Genomic DNA, 22584 nt, shown 5'->3' on the forward strand with positions numbered 1-22584 from the left:
TAACTGTGGGCCATTTTATTCTGGTGGTTGTAAAAAGTGGACTTGGCTTTCAAGCCAAGCCAAGCAGCAATTTCATTTCACAAGCAGCAATCTAACTGTACATATTAATATGATAGCATAAGGCCTCGATAGCTGCAGATGTCTTTTTGAAGAGGCAGGGCTGGTGATTTATTGGACTTCATGGTGGGAGCTGAAAAACAAATTACTCATTCAAACAAGGGATCAAACAATCATTAGATGGTAACAGCTTTTAGTCACTAGTGATCAGGTTCTATTTCCACAGTGACCTGGAGGTAAAAGTCTATGTACCGGGGTGGCCAAACTTACTGACGCACCGAGCTGCATACGATAACCTTCAGAAGTTTGAGAGCTGCAAGACGTGCACAGCCTGCTCCGTGGGACGGCGCCTGCCAGGGCATGGGGCTAAAGCCCTGAGACCCCTCCACCCCATAAGGCAGAAGCCCCCTGGTCCTACCACCTCTCCGCAAGGCAGAAGCCCTGAGCGCCAACCCCCCACCCAGTCTGGTAGGTGAAGAATGGGGGGGAGGGCTCTGCAAGCCGCACTTTAACTGCAAAAGAGCTACGTGTGGCTCATGAGCGGCAGTTTGGCCACGCCTGCTATATACCATATTACTATCTGGCTTTATTGTTAATTTTCCTTCATCTGACTTGAGGATGAATAGATCTAGTGAAGCCTGCTGAGAAAAGATAGAAGAGAAAAATCATTTAAACACCCCCCAGAAATTATCTACTAAAAGAGACACACGACTCACATATTCATCTGAAATGGAAGACCATACAAACAGCTATGCACACTGTGTCTGACTCACTAGCCTAGCAATGATTAATGGGATCACTGAGAGAGTTGTTATTGCCATCAACCCACAAATATCACAAACTGCCTGTGAGCTCAATAACAAAATGTCAGACAGACAAGAATCTACATCAGAAAATGGAAGAGAGTTTCTCAAGTATGGGTTATGTGTCTATTTCACACACACGTTTAACTAAAGCAGCTGAGAGATTTTGAGTGGAAAGTGTGAGTGGGAAGTTTCAGTGGGAAGCAAAATAGTTTAAAGGAAAAAAGTAGTAGATTTGGAAAATGGAGAAAGAAGCGGCTATATAAGTCATATCATGCAGAGATACTACTAGTCAGTCCAAAACAAAAAAAGTGTCTCTATAGCTAAGGAAGCAACTTCAGGTACACTGGGCATCTGTTCTAGGGAGTCACTGAGTGGAGGGCTTTTCAGAATATGTTCTGTCTTGCAGAGCTCCTAAACATAATTAATTTCTGTAGGGCTCTGACCCAAATCATGGAACATTCTTTTTTTTAGTAAAAAGAAAAATGTCCCGTGGCATTTCTTCAGGAAACACAATGATAATTACATCTGGCCAAACAAATCATCATCTACTATTATGACTACTATTCTTTTCCCAGCAGTCTTGGCTTCACAAATCAAACCTGTCCTCATATTTAAAAATCTATTTGGTATTTGAAAAGATTCCACAAATATCACAAGAGAACACATGACAGCGTATGGATTCTTTGCAAAGTATATAACCTTGGTACCTGGAATTTGAGATTCAGAATGGGTCATTCATGTCATTAGTGGGTAGAATCCACACACGGTGGACATAGACATACTCAGTTTTATTGAATCCTCTAGATCAGTTCTGACACTTCATGAATATTTATGGTTTCAAATATGATTGAATTGAACCAAACTCCTACTATTTGTGAAATATTCATGATTTCCCCTTCAGGATCCAACTACCTCTGCTAGTAATCATTGTGATTTAGATTCTGAAGAATCTTAAACATTTTACATGGCGCTCAATGGAATTACTCTGTATTTAAACTATTGTAAATGAGATTAAAATATGCATGGATCACTAACTCACCACTAAAATGCAAGTGTAGCTGTCATTATTGTGCCAGCCACAAAACACAACAATTTCAGAAGGGCAAGTGAGTAACTTCTCTGACTGAAACCACTAAGAAAGGTAAAACATAATTACCCAAGCTGGAATTGGATCCAGGTTCCACTGGATCTTTAATGACCACAAGCATTTAGGGCTTTCATTTTATGCTTCATTCGAAAGATCGATGAGTATCATTTCCAAAGTGCAAAATACGAGGCTGCTGGCATATAGAAAGTGACTCATCAGGACGTTCAAATAAGAAAGGAGATCTCACTCTTTCACATAAAAAGCCCATCGTTTGTGTTTGACTCTGAAACGTGTGATCCACTTAGTCCTTTCAGAATGAAATATCTACTAAGTCAGATGTTACGCTGCTTAAATAGTAAAGAATACCAGATATCAGACTGCTCAAGTTGCTAAATTAGATGCTCCTTTTCAAAGGGAGAAATGATTGCTGTACTTAGGGAGCTCTCTATTCCATCAAAGCTTAAGGGTTGGACAGCTTTTCATCAGAACACTGTAAGAAGTTTCAATTATCTTTGATGCTTATTGCCTTGAGGTAAAGTAATTTTTGTTACATTTAAGCTATATCAAACACAAGGCAACTGGCTAAGATAAAATGAAGACCCCAACTGCTTTTATGCTTGTTAGTTGTCCAATATCAAGCGTAGTATCATCTTAAGTATCCATTATTTCCTCTCTCTGGAGATTATGGGCTAGAGCCAAAGCCCACCGAAATCAATGCAAAGATTCCCATTGACTTTAAACGGGCTCAATCCAAATCAGATCCTATATCCTACACTTGTGGGGAGATGGATTCATAGGTCTTTTCCATGTCTAATGAACATGACCCTATTGACTCTTTGCATAGTTGGCACTCCACCATACTTGCAATACTGTAGTTATCCAATAAGACTCCACTGGAACTATAGGAGTAGTAGGATGAAACTTATACATACAGTAGCAGAACAGGTGTGTACCAAATAGGTTCATGCCAACAAAAATGGTTTCATATTATGCATAAAAAAACTTTATGAAGTCTGAAGTGGGTTTGCCTGTTTTTTTTATTACCATAATTTCTGATTATATATTCCCTCTACATAAATGCATTGGTGTAATACTGAATATAAAGAATTTGCCTTCTTCCTCTTATTTCACTTATCCCACCATCTGGGATAAGTCAGGTCGCCATTCAAGCATCCATCTCCTTCATCTGTTCAAGGAGGCACTAAAGTCCACCTGCTTACCATCTTCTTTGGTGCAATCTATCAATTGCTGCCTCACCTCTGAGAAGGGCTATGCCTCCCTGTGACATCCTGCCTGGGGGGAATCCAGGCCTGAGAGTCCCTGTGTTACTCCTCTCAGCCTCAGCAAGTGAGTTTTGTCGCTGCTAAGCTACTTATCTGCTCCCTGACACACCAGCCTTTCATGCAGAACCCAGGCAAAAAGCAGCAATGTTCAAAGAAAGATTTGTGACTAGATAAAGGACTGGCTAAACAACAAGCAGAAATTACTATTACCATGTTTGCATTAGTCCACTGAGCCTGATGCACGTGATTTTTTTAACCTAAGTACAATGAATGCACAGATCTTACAGCTTGATTCATCATGGTTCTGGAGATAGTGAGCAATATAACAATGGCCTTTCATGCACTTTGCACACCATTACAAGAAAGCTTCATAGACAAATATTTCTTACTTGTAAAATCCTAATTACATATGCATTTGCTGCAGTTAGATAGTATTTGTCAAGTGCTTTGCAGCACTGTATGTTTCTCTGGTATGTTCAGTAGTGATTGGGCCCCTTAAAATACATTCACCAATATAGTCACCCTTTGAAAAGGAACATCTAATTTAGTAACTTAAGTAGAACATCAGATATCAGACTGCTCAAGACCCACAGTGGAGCTGTACAGACGAACTATGGAGGAAGTAGCCATGCTGGGGAGCCTTGGAATGGGTTGTGGTGGGTTAGGGTGAACAGGATAACTCAGCAGATCCAGTGACTGAGAACCTCTGAGAAGGGAACACATGCAGCAAAGGCCTGTAGCAGGAAGTCAGTCCCATGGCTTCTACTCCAACAAAATTTACTGCATACAACCTGATTTCTTGGGCTGGGTGCTGTAAGAACATTTAGAGGAATGAAGGGTTTTGATTTGAGTTAAGGGTTTTTGCTATTTGTTTTTCCAACTGTCTCTTTCTAAACACACTGCTCCTTTGCAAAAATGCTTTTGATATTTTCCATGACTAGAATTTATTGGTCAATAAACTAACTACACCTAGACGTGCCTATGATAAAACCACTGATTTCTGAGCACTAAGGGTAGTGCAGAGAGGGGTTCCACACTGCTATACTTGTTCAACTGGTGTAGCCTAAGTTCCTCATGGCATGCTCATGACAGTGTTTGGAAGGGAGCAGCATGGTTCTATCGTTTCCAAACACAGACAACTTCGTTTTGTCTGTGAATGCTAGCAGCCCCTCCGCCATGCTTTCAATCTTCCAGACACATTATGGCTGCTCCCTGTCTTGGCATACCCTCTAACGGAGTTAGCACATCCAAACTGGGGAGACACAATTTAGCTCTTAAGTGCTAAATGACCAGATTATACTTGGCCCTTGCACAGCTGTGAAGCTGAGGGAAAGGGGAAGGAGGAGGACACAGGGTGCTTTACAAACCTTGACACATGCCTGCAAAAGAGTCAAAGAGAAGTGCAGCAGCCCCATGCTCTGGGAAATAAAGGGATCAATTCCTTCCTATTTCCTATGTACCTGAGAGCATAACTGGCCAGCAACACAGCAGCTGCATCCCCCCAAAGGAGTGGAGTAATGGGCATGGAAAGGCCGTGCACAAAGGAGTCCCAGGATACATCCTGAGAGAGAATGCCTCCAAGTGCTCCATTTGGCATGGTACAACTTAGTGTTAGCCTGAACACATGGCATTCCTAAATGGTACACTCAAGAGAAAGACTAGTAAAACTAGTGAATATGCCATCTTTTGTTTAAAGGTCATGGAGTTTGGGCAACTTTCTTCAAGGTCACTTTTGTGACAGACCTTCTCAAAGGCTTTTTGAAAGTCCAAATAAATTATACCAACTGATTCTCCTTATCCAATACTTTGCTGATACAGTCACTGAACTTTAATAAATTAGACAGCCATGATTTTCTCATGCTAGCTAGACCCTTTCACATCATGATCATTTAGGCATTTTCTAAGTCGATTTTTAAATATAATTTCAAATCAGTTGATCCACACTAATGTAAGGTTCACTGGTAATTCCTGGGATTATTCCTAGCACCTTTTTAAAAAGCACAACATTTGCTACTCTCCAATCTTCTAGTACAATAGCTGAATGTAATAACAGACTGCATTTTTTTTTGTTAGGAGCTCAGCTGCCCTTGGATCTTTAACATCCATCATGGTGAGTTGTTAATCTTTCATTTATCAAAAAGGAGTACTTGTGGCACCTTAGAGACTAACAAATTTATTTGAGCATAAGCTTTCATGGGCTACAGCCCACTTCATCGGATGCACAGAATGGAACATATAGTAAGAAGATATATATACACACACATACAGAGAACATGAAAAGGTGTAGTAAGAGGCTAATTAGTACTCCTGTTCTATTTCGGATACAGACTAATATGACTGCTACTCTGAAACCTTTCATTTATCAGTTTGTTTCAGCACCTCCTCTGTTAACCCCCTCTCCCCGATAGTGTTTGATCTTTATTTCCTGAAAAGAGTAGCTCGACGGTAAGTATCTTCCCAAAATCCTCTGCTGTGGAGACTGATACAAGAAATTGTTTAGCTTTTTTGTTATGCCTTTAATTATTCCTTTATTTTACTGGAGGTCCAGCAGACCCACTGATTTTCTTGCAACCTTCCTACTTCCGATATACTTAAAACATTTCATGTTGGTTTGCTTGTTGTAAAGGTCTTTGCTCTTCAGTGAGAATGAAATATTTAAGGAGCCAAATTCACTGCTCTGCTGGCCCATGAAGGCACATACCCACTGATTTAAGAGACTGGTATCCCCTTACATTTCTAATTACCATTTTAAAAAATGTACTTCAGCCTTCCACCACTGAGATACTGAAAGAGTACACAGTAGCAGCTATTTCTGTAGGATCCACAATCATTTTATTTCATCTGTTTTTCATTAAATGTCAGGTAAAAAGGCATCTGGAGTCGATGCTGGTATATTAGCAAATATGCTTTGTCATGCCAAGACACTATCTAACACAAATTCTGCCATCCTCTCTCACCTAGAGTTCAGTGGGACCACTCAAGGAGTAAGGTACGATTCAACATGAGCAAAGGTCTCAGAATCTGATTTTAAGTGTTTCAGACGATGATCACAGATGGATCATCTAGCCTACCCCCTTGATAGCAAACCAAAAAAAAAAAAAAAAAAAAATTAAATCTGATCTCTATTCAAAATAGAGGTACAGTTCAGACACTAACTGCCAAATAGAAAAGGGGGCGGAGGGTCATGCTTCTAAAATAGCAATATAAGCAATGGGATGTCCAACAAGAAAATTAAACATTAGAAAAAAATTATCTGACAGTACCTATGTCTGCAAATATCTGCAAGTACACCTGTCAAGGTTCCTCCCCCACTCTGAACTCTAGGGTACAGATGTGGGAACCTGCATGAAAAACCTCCTAAGCTTATCTTTACCAGCTTAGGTCAAAACTTCCCCAAGGTACAAAATATTCCACCCGTCGTCCTTGGATTGGCCGCTACCACCACCAAACTAATACTGGTTACTGGGGAAGAGCTGTTTGGACGCGTCTTTCCCCCCAAAATACTTCCCAAAACCTTGCACCCCACTTCCTGGACAAGGTTTGGTAAAAAGCCTCATCAATTTGCCTAGGTGACTACAGACCCAGACCCTTGGATCTTAAGAACAATGAACAATCCTCCCAACACTTGCACCCCCCCTTTCCTGGGAAATGTTGGATAAAAAGCCTCACCAATTTGCATAGGTGACCACAGACCCAAACCCTTGGATCTGAGAACAATGAAAAAGCATTCAGTTTTCTTACAAGAAGACTTTTAATAAAAATAGAAGTAAATAGAAATAAAGAAATCCCCCCCTGTAAAATCAGGATGGTAGATATCTTACAGGGTAATTAGATTCAAAAACATAGAGAACCCCTCTAGGCAAAACCTTAAGTTACAAAAAAGATGCACAGACAGAAATAGTTATTCTATTCAGCACAATTCTTTTCTCAGCCATTTAAAGAAATCATAATCTAACACATACCTAGCTAGATTACTTACTAAAAGTTCTAAGACTCCATTCCTGGTCTATCCCCGACAAAGACAGACACACAGACCCTTTGTTTCTCTCCCTCCTCCCAGCTTTTGAAAGTATCTTGTCTCCTCATTGGTCATTTTGGTCAGGTGCCAGCGAGGTTACCTTTAGCTTCTTAACCCTTTACAGGTGAGAGGAGTTTTCCCCTGGCCAGGAGGAATTTCAAAGGGGTTTACCCTTCCCTTTATATTTATGACACGCCCCCCAAATCTCAGCTAGGGTGAAACACTGGCTGGGATTTCTTCCTGGAGCTCTAGGAAAAACAGAATTAATAAGACACATGCATCTCTAAATATACTACCAAGTACATAAAGACTAACAATATTTTCCACATCTCAAGGACGATTTTAACCAGTTGATTCTGGGAAACTTTCACGGGAGAGTGCATCAGCCATTTTGTTAGAAGCTCCTGAGATGTGTTGGATGTCGAAATCAAAATCTTGGAGAGCTAAACTCCACCGAAGAAGTTTTTTGTTAGTTTCCTTGACGGTGTGAAACCACTTCAGTGCAGCATGGTCGGTTTGCAGGTGGAAACGCCGTCCCCAAACATATGGGCGTAGCTTTTCCAGAGCGTAGACAATGGCGTAACCTTCTTTTTCAGTGACTGACCAGTTGCTTTCCCTCTCAGACAGTTTTTTGCTGAGAAACACTACAGGGTGGAATTCTTGATCAGGGCCTTTCTGCATTAAAACTGCTCCCACACCACGCTCGGACGCATCTGTGGTTACTAGGAACGGTTTGTCAAAGTCTGGGGCCCTTAGTACAGGGTCAGACATGAGTGTCGCTTTAAGCTTGTTAAAGGCCTTCTGACACTTTTCGGTCCACTGAACAGCATTTGGCTGTTTCTTTTTGGTTAGGTCTGTCAGTGGGGCAGCGATTTGGCTGTAGTGCGGTACAAATCGTCTGTAATAACCGGCCAAGCCTAAGAAGGATTGAATCTGTTTCTTTGACTTTGGGACAGGCCACTTTTGGATAGCATCCACTTTGGCCTGTAGGGGGCTGATAGTTCCTTGACCCACCTGGTGTCCAAAGTAAGTCACTCTGTTTAGGCCTATTTGACACTTCTTAGCCTTAACAGTTAGTCCTGCCTCCCTTATGCGCTCAAGGACTTTTTGTAGATGTTCCAGGTGGTCTGCCCAGGAATCCGAAAATATGGCCACATCGTCAAGGTAGGCGACTGCATATTCTCCTAATCCCACTAGGAGACCATCTACAAGTCTTTGGAAAGTGGCGGGTGCATTTCGCAGCCCGAAAGGGAGTACATTAAATTCATACAGCCCGATATGTGTGATGAAGGCTGATCTTTCCTTGGCAGATTCATCTAGCGGTACCTGCCAGTACCCCTTGGTTAAGTCCAAGGTAGAGATGAACTGGGCCCGTCCCAGTTTCTCTAATAGTTCATCTGTGCGTGGCATTGGATAGTTGTCAGGGCGAGTTACAGCATTTAGCTTACGGTAGTCCACGCAAAAACGTATTTCCCCATCTGGTTTGGGAACTAGAACCACTGGAGATGCCCATGCACTTTCAGAGGGGCGGATTACACCCATCTGTAACATATCCTGGATCTCCCGTTCTATAGCAGTTTTAGCTTGAGGAGACACTCGGTAAGGGTGGACCCTAATTGGGTGAGCATTACCTGTGTCAATAGAGTGGTATGCCCGTTCAGTCAGTCCTGGGGTGGCTGAGAACGTTGGCGCGTAGCTAGTGCACAGCTCCTTGATCTGCTGTCGCTGCATACGCCCAAGGGTCATGGAGAGGTTCACCTCTTCCATACCACCAGCACATTTCCCTTCGTAGTAGACACATTCAGGCCACTCAGCATCGTCTCCTCCCTGGGCTGTAAACTGACAAACCTTTAATTCTCTGGAATAAAAGGGCTTTAGAGAATTAATATGGTACACCTTAGGCTTTCGGTTGGAGGTGGGGAATGCTATGAGATAATTAACAGCTCCCAGGCGCTCCTGGACCATGAATGGCCCTTCCCACGATGCTTCCATTTTATGGGCCTGGAGCGCCTTTAGGACCATGACCTGGTCTCCTACTTTGAAGGAACGCTCTCTGGCATGTTTATCATACCAGGCTTTTTGCTCTTTTTGAGCATCCTGTAAGTTTTCTCTAGCAAGGGCTAAAGAGGTTCGGAGGGTGTTTTGTAGGTTGGTTACAAAGTCCAGAATGTTAGTTCCTGGAGAAGGTGTAAATCCTTCCCATTGCTGCTTCACCAACTGCAATGGCCCCTTAACCTCACGGCCATATACAAGTTCAAATGGGGAAAACCCTAAACTGGGATGTGGTACAGCTCTGTAGGCAAAGAGCAACTGCTGCAACACTAGGTCCCAACCATTGGAGTGCTCATTTACGAATTTACGTATCATGGCCCCCAAAGTTCCATTAAACTTCTCCACCATGCCATTTGTTTGATGGTGGTAAGGAGTGGCAACCAAGTGATTTACCCCATGAGCTTCCCAAAGGTTTTTCATAGTTCCTGCCAGGAAATTAGTCCCTGCATCTGTGAGGATGTCGGAGGGCCAACCTACCCTGGCAAAGATCTCTGCTAGTGCCTGGCACACACTTTTAGCCCTGGTGTTGCTTAGAGCTACTGCTTCCGGCCATCGGGTGGCAAAATCCATGAAAGTCAGTATGTACTGCTTTCCTCTGGGTGTCTTTTTCGGAAAAGGACCCAGAATATCCACAGCTACTCGCTGAAATGGAACTTCAATGATGGGGAGTGGCTGGAGAGGGGCTTTGACCTGGTCTTGGGGTTTTCCCACTCTTTGGCACACCTCACAAGACTGGACATAGGTAGAAACATCCTTGCCCATTCCCTCCCAGTGGAATGACCCCCCCAAACGGTCTTTGGTCCTGTTCACCCCAGCATGGCCACTAGGGTGATCGTGGGCTAAGCTCAAGAGCTTGGCCCGGTATTTAGTTGGAACTACCAACTGTCTCTGAGGATGCCAGTCTTCCTGGTGTCCCCCAGAAAGAGCTTCCTTGTATAAAAGTCCTCTTTCTACAACAAACCTGGATCGATTAGAAGAGCTGAGAGGCGGTGGGTTGCTCTGTGTCGCTGTCCAAGCTCTCTGGAGGCTTTCATCTGCTTCCTGTTCGGTCTGGAACTGTTCCCTTGATGCTGGAGACATCAGTCCCTCATTGGATTGTGGACCTAGGCTTGGTCCCTCTGGAAGCGATATAGGGGATGGAGCTGTTTCTGTTGACTGTGAACCGCTCTCCGCTGGTGCACTATGTTGGGATTCAGGCTCCGGCTGAGCCTCTTGGGTCGGGTTATCGGCTGCTGCCAGTTCAGGGTCGGTGGGGCCCTCTGGTGTTGAGGTTGCAAGTACTGGATTCAGTGCTGACACTGGGTCTGGTGTTGGTTGTTCGGCTGGTTCCGGTTCTGGTTCCGTCTGGGTCTCTGGGACTGGATCCACTACTGCTGTTGCAGACATTGGCCTGAGGTCCGGGTCCATCACCTCTGACCGGGTCCTGATAGAAGTTTCTGGAATAGAGCTAGGCCTCACGGCTTGTTTAGCCTGGCTGCTGGTGACCGTTCCCACCCTCTTGGCCTGCTTCACATGATTGGCCAAGTCTTCCCCCAACAGCATGGGGATGGGATAATCATCATAGACTGCAAAAGTCCACATTCCTGACCAGCCCTTGTACTGGACAGGCAACTTGGCTGTAGGCAAATTGAAAGAGTTGGACTTGAAGGGTTGAATCGTCACTTGGATCTCTGGGTTGATTAAATTGTGGTCCACTAAGGAAGCATGGATAGCTGACACTTGTGCTCCGGTGTCCCTCCACGCGGTGACCTTCTTCCCGCCCACACTCACAGTTTCCCTCCGCTCCAAGGGTATCTGGGAGGTATCTGGGCCTGTGGACCTCTGGTGTGATTCTGGTGCAATGAACTGTACTCTGTTGGGGTTCTTGGGGCAGTTGGCCTTTACATGCCCCAGCTCGTTACATTTAAAACATCGTCCAGCTGACGGGTCACTGGGGCGAGGAGGGTTGCTGGAGAATGGGGTGGCGGGACGATAAGGGGTCTGGAGGGTTCTTTGGGAGGTAGGTGGGGCTTTGGGCGGCCCCCGGTAATAGGGTGGGGTCTAGGGTTGTCCCTTCTGGTCTCCGCTCCAACTGCGACCAGTTTTCTTCTTCTCTGCCACCTCCACCCATCTGGCTCCAATCTCTCCTGCCTCGATTACAGTTTTGGGCTTCCCGTCTAGGATGTATCTTTCTATTTCCTCAGGAACACCCTCTAAGAATTGTTCCATTTGCATTAGGAAGGGCAAATTTACTGGAGATTCAACACTTGCTCCTGATATCCAGGCATCCCAATGTTTCACAATGTGGTAGGCATGTTGGGTAAATGACACGTCTGGTTTCCACCTTAGGGCACTGAACCTCCAACGAGACTGCTCAGGTGTTATCCCCATTCTGACTCTCGCCTTGGATTTAAACAGTTCATACTTGTTCATGTGTTCTTTAGGCATTTCAGCTGCCACCTCAGCTAAGGGTCCACTGAGCTGCGGCCTCAGTTCTACCATGTATTGGTCAGTAGAGATGTTGTACCCAAGGCAGGCCCTTTCGAAGTTTTCTAAGAAGGCCTCAGTATCATCACCTGCCTTGTAGGTAGGGAACTTTCTGGGATGGGAAGTGATACCTGGAGAAGGATTGCTAGGGTTTGTTGGTATATTCTGCTGGGCCTTTATCTTCTCCACCTCCTCCACATGCTTCCTCTCTTTTTCCTTCTCCTCCTCCACATGCTTCCTCTCTTTTTCCTTCTCCTCCGTCACATGCTTTCTTGCTTCCATTTCCCTCTTGTGGGCAGCCTCCTGTACCTCCTTCTCCAGCCGCATGAGTTCTATCTGTCTTTCATGTTCCCTTTGTTTTTCCTCAGCCTGAAATTTGGCTAATTCCAGCTGTAGTCGAGCTGCGGATTTGGTCATTCTAATCTCTGTGTTTTTAACTAACTTTACACCCGAGGTTTAGAAATAAACAACAAAACTTGGCTGTAAAATTTTGCTCTGCTGGAATAGAATACCTATTCTCTGATAGTGATTGTCAGCCTACAGAAAAAGACAATTCCCTTGTCTCTGCTCTGGGCCCAAATTAAAGCAAAAAACCTCCAACTACTTGGAAACCTGCTTATGCAGCCCAAAGAAAAAGCAAATGGGTAGAACACACACCCCCTATTTACTTTTAGGAAGAAAAGAAAAAAAAAAAACTCTGGGTTGGAAGACTGTGAATTTCCCTGCAGGAGTTAAGTACCCTGCCTCCAGGCAAAGAGAACCTGCAATTCACAAGATAATCCCCTTTTGTCTCTGCTTGGCCACAAAGCAGAGAAAAAACAAGCTGCTTTCAGTTTCAGCTGCTTTCTGGACTTCCTTTCCAAAGGAAAAAAAATTTTCCTTTTTAAAATCTGTATTTCTAGTTCAAAAAATCTCAACTGGATCTCAAAATGATTTCAGGTTAATCCCACCACTATGCCACCATGTCAAGGTTCCTCCCCCACTCTGAACTCTAGGGTACAGATGTGGGGACCTGCATGAAAGACCTCCTAAGCTTATCTTTACCAGCTTAGGTCAAAACTTCCCCAAGGTACAAAATATTCCACCCGTTGTCCTTGGATTGGCCGCTACCACCACCAAACTAATGCTAGTTACTGGGGAAGAGCTGTTTGGACGCGTCTTTCCCCCCAAAATACTTCCCAAAATCTTGCACCCCACTTCCTGGACAAGGTTTGGTAAAAAGCCTCACCAATTTGCCTAGGTGACTACAGACCCAGACCCTGGGATCTTAAGAACAATGAACAATCCTCCCAACACTTGCACCCCCCCTTTCCTGGGAAATGTTGGATAAAAAGCCTCACCAATTTGCACAGGTGACCACAGACCCAAACCCTTGGATCTGAGAACAATGAAAAAGCATTCAGTTTTCTTACAAGAAGACTTTTAATAAAAATAGAAGTAAATAGAAATAAAGAAATCCCCCCCTGTAAAATCAGGATGGTAGATATCTTACAGGGTAATTAGATTCAAAAACATAGAGAACCCCTCTAGGCAAAACCTTAAGTTACAAAAAAGATACACAGACAGAAATAGTTATTCTATTCAGCACAATGCTTTTCTCAGCCATTTAAAGAAATCATAATCTAACACATACCTAGCTAGATTACTTACTAAAAGTTCTAAGACTCCATTCCTGGTCTATCCCCGGCAGAAAACCAGCATATAGACAGACACACAGACCCTTTGTTTCTCTCCCTCCTCCCAGCTTTTGAAAGTATCTTGTCTCCTCATTGGTCATTTTGCTCAGGTGCCAGCGAGGTTACCTTTAGCTTCTTAACCCTTTACAGGTGAGAGGAGCTTTCCCCTGGCCAGGAGGAATTTCAAAGGGGGTTTACCCTTCCCTTTATATTTATGACAACACCTGAGCTGCAACATGGAAAGGTAGTCCCACAGTTGGGTTGTAACGTTTCCTTAATTCGAATCTAGATTGCAAACGCCAACCAGCAATGGTAAATTTTCCTTAACATCATGCTGCATTATACATTTGCCCTTTTGACTTAAACGCCTGTATTCATTTCAATTTTAACCAGTGAATCTGATATCATCACTTCAGTAGGGCAGCCTAAACTGATGAATTATAGATTATTCACATTCAAAAAATAAAGCCACCTGCTTTTCAATGGGGATTTTAATTGCCAGTTCATTTTACACTTTTCTCCGTGCGAAAGACAATTTGGGTCAGAGCAAGTTTAGCCAATGAGGAAAGCCCTCTCATCTTACAAACAACATATATGGGATTGCTGTGTTGTTGGACATCTTCAAACGCAGTGTGGCGAACAGAACACATTATAGATAAATGTCATTTTGCTTCAGCTGCGTATCAGTTTACAACGAGCTTCCACCGAAGATTTCACCAGAAACATTTAAGATTTAATTTAAAGTAGTGTAGGACTATTGTATTCTCTTTGGACAATATAGCAGTCATGGAGAGCATACCACGACATGTTAAGTATACAGAGGGGGCTATTTTTAGCATCACACACAGCAGAAAAATACAAGCCTGTTTAGAAGAGACACAAAAATCATGCTGTAAAACGCTATGGTGAAAGAGAAGAACTTCTCAATGAAGTAACCCCACTCTCTTTAATTCTCCTTTTACCAAATCTGCCATTTTCTCCAAAGTTTCTTAGGCAGGTGGGCACTGGAGGCCTGTTTTGTAAAAGTGTCTCAATGCAGCCTTCAGTTTTGAGCTTGTCATTTTCCCAGGCACACATGTTTCTGGGTGAAATTATTACTACATAATCCTGATTTTCATAGAGTCAGTTAGCGAGACATGTAAGTGACTTGAAATGTGTACACATTTGTTTGTGCCTTCAATGTGGGAGGCCACATCTGAAATTCAGACATATCTCTAGTACTACATATATGCAATGATTTCTCAGATGCAGAGCTCCATTTCATTCTGCAATCAGTTTGCTTACCAGATTCATAAACTTCACTCATGATTAGATCAGCTTTATGCAACAGATCCTAGTTCCACAACCCAGTGGCACATCCTACATATCTCCACAACAAAGTGCTCCCCTTTCATAGCTCACAGTTGTGTAGATTGTATCTGCAAAATGGTAGCCACTCTCCAGTGTGCATCTGATGAAGTGAGCTGTAGCTCACGAAAGCTTATGCTCAAATAAATTTGTTAGTCTCTAAGGTGCCACAAGTCCTCCTTTTCTTCTCCTGAAATATATCCCTAAATGTTCAGAAGAGGGTAATAACCATGTTTTCACTGCACAATGGAAGTATTGCCACTGTCACTCTTTCGCCACTTGATCGCTTTACTCTTAAGGTGATAGCCTATGAAATTATAGATCTGCCTCCTTCCTGTCCTGTACCTACCCGCATTTCGTTCATCCATTCATTCTCTCATCTACTTATTTTCTTTTCAAGAGATAGTTAAGACTTTTCTTATATTGTTATTTGACGTGAGAAGAACGTATAAGTGATGAAAAGTATAGGTTCCAACAGTGCTGGACACAGACCACTCCAGCAGTAAAATCTAAGAGTTCAAGACTATAGCCCTTAATCAAAAATTTTCACTGAGGCCCCTAGAACCCCTACAAGAAGGAAACTCTAAGATTCATTGGTGAAACAAAGGGACAGAGAGTAGAGGAGCCCAGGGCATATCTACACTATATCTGGGAGTGAGCCTCACAGCACAGGTCCACAGACTTGTGTTAGCAAGTCTTGTGCTAACACTAAAAATGGCTGTGTAGACATTGCTCTGACACTGGGGCTTGCATTGGGGTTTGGGCTCTCAAGCGCGCTCCCCACTCCACCCCGGCTTCAGAGCCTGAGCTCCAGCCCAAAACAAATACCTACATAGCTATTTTTAGTGCACTAGTGCGAAGCACAAGTTTGTGGACCCAGGCTGGGAGGTTTGCCCAGAGATGCAGTGTAGACATGCCCCAAGGGGCTAACTGAGAGTCATTGACTCCATGTGAACCTTAAGCAAGTCATCTGATCTTTTTGTATTTCCATCAACACAGGTACCAAACAAGTATGTCAACAAATGTTAACTTTATAACTGAAACACACAGAAAATAAAATCTAAAGTCTATTGTCTGGGTTGCCTGAGCAAACAGGTTTACATCTTCCTCTGGCATCCCTTTCTTATTAGTAACAGGCAAAATGAACCAGGTCTCTGCTGAATGCACAGAAAAAAGGGCCCAGGGGAGAGTGTTGTCAGAAAGCCAATAACAACTCTGGCCCAAGGTGCAGAACAGAGCAGCTGGGAATGCTCTAACATGGGCCAGCTGACAACAGCCCCCAAGAGACCATCTGCCAGCTGAGCACAGCTGACTACACCCACATCTATTCCTTGAGTCATGAGCTGTGGAGAGAGTGGTGTAGGAGCATCTATGCTACCTCTAAACCCACAGGGAATTGAAGAAGTCCCCAGGTTGGGGGATGATGCCAGTCTCTGCTCCCTATGTGCCATCTGAGCAGCCCAAAGAGAACAGAATGGGGCATAGAATCTGACCCAAATGATCTTATGAGGGGAGGCTGAGGGAACTGGGATTGTTTAGTCTGCAGAAGAGAAGAATGAGGGGGGATTTGATAGCTGCTTTCAACTACCTGAGAGGTGGTTCCAGAGAGGATGGTTCTAGACTATTCTCAGTGGTAGAAGAGGACAGGACAAGGAGTAATGGTCTCAAGTTGCAGTGGGGGAGGTTTAGGTTGGATATTAGGAAAAACTTTTTCACTAGGAGGGTGGTGAAACACTGGAATGTGTTACCTAGGGAGGTGGTAGAATCTCCTTCCTTAGAAGTTTTTAAGGTCAGGCTTGACAATGCCCTGGCTGGGATAATTTAATTGGGGATTGGTCCTGCTTTGAGCAGGGGGTTGGACTAGATGACCTCCTGAGGTCCCTTCCAACCCTGATATTCTATGATTCTATGATCTCTTACACATTTTAAAGCATTTACTTATCTAAATCGATGTACGCATCTTATCAGTCTCTGGATTATTGCTTCTTTCTACTTCTCTTTTCCCTTATAATAAACATCTATTTAGCGAGAGAGGTTCATGTACAATCATCTTTATTCTGCAGATAGGTTCTTTAGTTTCCATAATAAACATTTGGGACCAGATTGTGCAAATTACACTAAACCACACTGGGAAGGGTAGTGAGGAATCATACAGCCCCTGCGGGTTCTGCTGGGATTTTCCCCCCCAGCATGCTCATTCCCTCAGCAGGATGCAAATTTGGACAGTTCTGGCTAGCACAACAGAGGCACAGCCATACTTTCTTCTCGCCCCACCGTCACACTTGGCTTGGTTTGCACCCCTAAAGCCAGCAGGAGGGAACAATACCTGCAACCTCTTGAGTGCAGAGACTGCAACTGTTGGTAGCCTTTGAATGGGATGTAAAAGGAGGGGTGGAAGGCCTGTTCTGCCTTCCCTCAGCCAGAGACTGGCACAAGGGCCTGGGACAATCTAGCCCTTTCTTGGCATTTGGAGTTAGTCAATATCTGCACAGATATCAGATGCATCATATGCTTCCAAATCTGTCTCTCCCTGAGATGAATTTTTGAGAGGAATGATGATGATAGTGAAGTGCAGTAAATATTACAATGTGTAAATACCAAATAGCCTGGAAAGAAAAAGACTTGGGATGGCGCTGAAGAGTGTCTGACCAGCATCACTTAGATACATTCGTACATTTTCAATTCTGTGAGTGATGATGATCTCAATAACTTCATGTTTGAATCAAATACCAAGAGTGCAACAGGTAAATTGCCAGTGGGATTATTTAATGACAATTTAAGCAAGCAAACAAACAAACATTCCAATTTTAGATCTAATTTCTGCAACAGATAGAGAGAAAATCAGGTCACCTTCAGATGACACCAGACATGACAGGCGTGGCAATTCTGGTTCGTCTGGCTTTATCTCTAATAAGCACTAAGGAATTCCACTGTAAACAGTGGCAGGCACTGCCTTGATCTTTTTATATTACCAATGTTAAATGAAACAGTGTGTTCCAGGTAGGGAAAGTCAATTACCAAACAATCAAAATGTACACACTCACTGGAGAAAGAACAACATCCAGAATCTAAAACAATGGGAAGCAACAGTTGCCCATGTAAGTAATCTTTTTCTTATTACAAAAGAATGGTTCCAAGAGAGTTTTACCTTTCTCACAATGCCTCCCTGTGAATCCAGAAGGGCAGGCACACTTGTTAGGGGTCACACACGTCCCACCGTATCTGCATCCCTCTTCACAGAATGCTGAAAGAGAAAAGCAGGCTACTGTAAAACACAATTTCTACATTTATTATACATTTGTGAGGTGCCAAAGGAAGTCTGCCAAATACTGTAAAACAGAAAACAGAATTCAAAATGTTAAAATCCAACCCATCTGCAAACAAAAGGAGAAAGGAATCCAGGTAGCTGGTATGGAAGGCTACCTAACTGCCCTCATGGCAAACCACCCTTCCAATTAAAGATTAATATCCACCTGGTGCAAATGATAGAGGGGAAAAAATAGAGTATCACAACATTTTAATGGGCTGATCTTAGCTCAAGTGAACTCAGTAGGAGTTTTGCAATTGTGGTGCCCTTGGTGGTAGACACATGGTATTGGCTCCTCCTCCTTGCTTCCAGCTTATAAATTTCATTGAAAGCCTACAAAATACAGCACTCTCCTGAACTTGTTTTTCTGTTTAAGCAGTTGACATAAAGAAGTTATGTAATCACAAAAGGGAGGCTAAGTGGGCCCCACAGTCGAAAACAGGAAGGGAGATGGACCATGAGACAACTTCTCTATTGAGATATGGTTCACAATATGAAAAAGCTTGAGAACCCCTGCCCTAAACTTAACTGTCCAGTAATTATGATTAAGAAAACCAATGTATCAGGCCCATTCTTATAAACAGTGCTTCTGGTTCTTCTTTTCTACCACTGTAAATAAGGAATAATTCCACCAAACTGAATGTTGTTACACCAAGAGAACAGAATCAGGCCTTCTGTTCTAACACTATTCTTACTTTTTTCAATGAGAGGTCAAAATGAGCCTGCTCCTGCTCCCGCAGAAAGCTTTGGCAAGGACTTCACTGAGAGCAAGAATGGTCCCAGTGCGAAGCACATTCTTAAGAGCATATTTCCTGCCCCTTCTTCAACACACTTGCAGTTCTTGAGGCACTCAGTGGCCTAAGCCCGACTAGCGAGTGGAAGCTAAAATTAATATTTAAACAGAACTCAGCATCTGTGTTAATAAGAGAACCACAAAGTACATCAGCAAGCTAAAATCACAGATGGAGTGTTGGCAACGAGATGTTACAAACAGTAGGAAAAGACTTAAAGTGTTACATAACAGATGAGGTGTTTTAGATTTTTTTTTTGCGGGGGAGGGGGCAAAGTACTGACAAGAATAACAAGATGAATAAAATACCAAACATTAGGAAAATATATCTTGTAATTTGTAACTGCTTAAGGTGAGAGAAGCAAATCATATCTCTTTTGCTATGATCTGTCACTCTATCTATATACCTTGTAGCACTGCATTCTGTTTTGGTGACGAAGTATGGGAAGGGGAATCCTAAAATATTGTATAGTAATGGTAATGGAAGAATGCAAGGAATTCTAGGAATGGGGGAACCACTTGCCCAATAATATCTGCTATTTCCTGCTACACATATTCCATGTATTAGTCATTTGGAAGTTTATCTACTCTAGTTTCATCTCAATCTTAATCTTTATTGCTTGAAAGTGATAGCTAAGTGGGGACCTTACAGAAGTAACATTAAAATTCTATGTGGCATGAAGATAATTAGTATTTGCAGCAAAGCGGTTATAAAAAGCAAGTGTCATACAGAAAAGAAAAAAACAGATTGTTGTTTGTCAGTCAGTTTCACCATCTAAAAGTAAACAGTCTATCAACAGCATATATTATACTATTTCACTGAAGTGACAGATCATTCAAATAAATAAAAGAGACACGAGGAGGAGGAGAAAAGACAGAGGTTTTATTGCTCATAAGTCTTATTTATGTGTATTACAAGTTATTAGAGCCAATGGGATATACACATATGTAGGGAAGTTAGACTACAACCTCAATTAGGGAGGATTGTCTCTTGTGTTTCCTTACTGCTATAATTGATTCTGTGAATATGACATGTTTGTTTCTTAGAATGAAGCTTATTTCTAGATCTGTACAGAAACTGGTTAACTTTCTTTCTATTCTTCAAGCTAACCAAAGAATGCTCCTCCTGGAAGTGGTTTATGAACAGGGTTGCCATTTTTGAGGCTTTGGCCACTGGGAAAAGACCCAGGCCTCACAGTACTGAGGAGCTTACAGCAAAATGTGATGACATTGCTGTGACACAGAGGCCCACTGGTACTAGCCAGCAAAGAATTCACTGCTCTGTAACTGTCCTATCAGGCCTGACAAACTCACTGCATCTAGCACACTGCTTTCATAATAGTTATCTATTAAGAATGTCATGTGAGATCTTAAATGAAAGCCAGAATCACACAGTTCCTCATAATCATTGTGTAATGTCTGCATTGATTATACTGAAGACATATATATGTACTAAACATATGTTCTAAAATCTAAATCAAGGCAGGGTTGACAAACAGATTTTGAGTTAGACAAAGGAAGTTGGTTCACTTGTCTTGCTATCTGTTATATAAATTAAGCACTGCAAGCCAATACAATGTAAGCCAAATCTGCATATGGAGTAAGCAAGAGAACAGAAAAATAATGGAGATGAAACTACAGTGGGTTGTCCTGTCTCTAGGAGAAAAAATGAACTTTGAAGAATTTAAATAGAATGCAAGGAGACATTTTGTTCTTTCATAGATTCATAGATATTTAGGTCAGAAGGGACCATTATGATCATCTAGTCTGACCTCCTGCACAACGCAGGCCACAGAATTTCACCCACCACTCCTACAAAAAAAACCTCACACCTATATCTGTGCTATTGAAGTCCTCAAATCGTAGTTTAAAGACTTCAAGGAGCAGAGAATCCTCCAGCAAGTGACCCGTGCCCCATGCTACAGAGGAAGGCGAAAAACCTCCAGGGCCTCTTCCAATCTGCCCTGGAGGAAAATTCCTTCCCGACCCCAAATATGGCCATCAGCTAAACCCTGAGCATATGGGCAAGATTCATCAGCCAGATACTACAGAAAATTCTTTCCTGGGTAACTTGGATCTCACCGCATCTAATAGCCCATCACAGGCCATTGGGCCTATTTACCATGAATATTTAATTACCAAAACCGTGTTATCCCATCATACCATCTCCTCCATAAACTTATCAAGTTTAATCTTAAAGCCAGATAGATCTTTTGCCCCCACTGCTTCCGTTGGAAGGCTATTCCAAAATTTCACTCCTCTGATGGTTAGAAACCTTCGTCTAATTTCTAGTCTAAACTTCCTGGTGGCCAGTTTATATCCATTTGTTCTTGTGTCCACATTGGTACTGAGCTTAAATAATTCCTCTCCCTCTCCGGTATTTATCCCTCTGATATATTTAATGAGAGCAATCATATCTCCCCTCAACCTTCTTTTAGTTAGGCTAAACAAGCCAAGCTCCTTGAGTCTCCTTTCATAAGACAAGTTTTCCATTCCTCGGATCATCCTAGTAACCCTTCTCTGTACCTGTTCCATTTTGAATTCATCCTTCTTAAACATGGGAGACCAGAACTGCACACAGTATTCCAGGTGAGGTCTCACCAGTGCCTTGTATAACGGTACTAAAACCTCCTTATCCCTACTGGAAATACCTCTCCTGATGCATCCCAAGACTGCATTAGCTTTTTTCACAGCCATGTCACATTGGCAGCTCATAGTCATCCTATGATCAACCAATACTCCAAGGTCCTTTTCCTCCTCCGTTACTTCTAACCGATGCGTCCTTAGCTTATAACTAAAATTCTTGTTATTAATCCCTAAATGCATGACCTTACACTTCTCACTATTAAATTTCATCCTATTACTATTACTCCAGTTTACAAGGTCATCCAGATCCTCCTGTAGGATATCCCTATCCTTCTCTAAATTGGCAATGCCTCACAGCTTTGTATCATCCGCAAACTTTATTAGCACACTCCCACTTTTTGTGCTGAGGTCAGTAATAAAAAGATTAAATAAGATTGGTCCCAAAACCAATCCTTGAGGAACTCCACTGGTAACCTCCCTCCAGCCTGACAGTTCACCTTTCAGTAGGACCTGTTGCAGTCTCCCCTTTAACCAATTCCTTATCCACCTTTCAATTTTTCTATTGATCCCCATCTTATCCAATTTAACTAATAATTCCCCATGTGGCACCGTATCAAATGCCTTACTAAAATCTAGGTAAATTAGATCCACTGCATTTCCTTTGTCTAAAAAAATCTGTTACTTTCTCAAAGAAGGAGATCAGGTTGGTTTGGAACGATCTACCTTTTGTAAAATCATGTTGTATTTTGTCCCATTCACCATTGACTTCAATGTCCTTAACTACCTTCTCCTTCAAAATTTTTTCCAAGACCTTGCATACTACAGATGTCCAACTAACAGGCCTATAATTACCCGGATCACTTTTTTTCCCTTTCTTAAAAATAGGAACTATGTTAGCAATTCTCCAATCATATGGTACAACCCCTGAGTTTACAGATTCATTAAAAATTCTTGCTAATGGGCTTGCAATTTCGGGTGCCAATTCCTTTAATATTCTTGGATGAAGATTATCTGGGCCCCCCGATTTAGTCCCATTAAGCTGTTTGAGTTTTGCTTCTACCTCAAATATGGTAATGTCTACCTCCATATCCTCATTCCCATTTGTCCTG

The 22584-nt window shown here is 42.6% G+C and overlaps 1 protein-coding gene across 6 annotated transcripts in view; it reads right to left on the reverse strand.

Moving 5' to 3' along the window:
• NELL1 (neural EGFL like 1) overlaps positions 1-22584 on the reverse strand; it is a 445673-nt gene that overhangs the window by 105783 nt on the left and 317306 nt on the right. For all 6 annotated transcript variants that reach the window (XM_048852651.2, XM_075129472.1, XM_048852653.2 and 3 more), the window contains one exon: positions 17941-18036. In XM_048852651.2, coding sequence (XP_048708608.1) covers positions 17941-18036 — 96 coding nt within the window. The remainder of the gene's footprint in view (positions 1-17940; positions 18037-22584) is intronic.

This window comes from Caretta caretta, chromosome 6 (assembly GCF_965140235.1).
Source record: "Caretta caretta isolate rCarCar2 chromosome 6, rCarCar1.hap1, whole genome shotgun sequence".
Classification (NCBI taxonomy): domain Eukaryota; kingdom Metazoa; phylum Chordata; order Testudines; family Cheloniidae; genus Caretta; species Caretta caretta.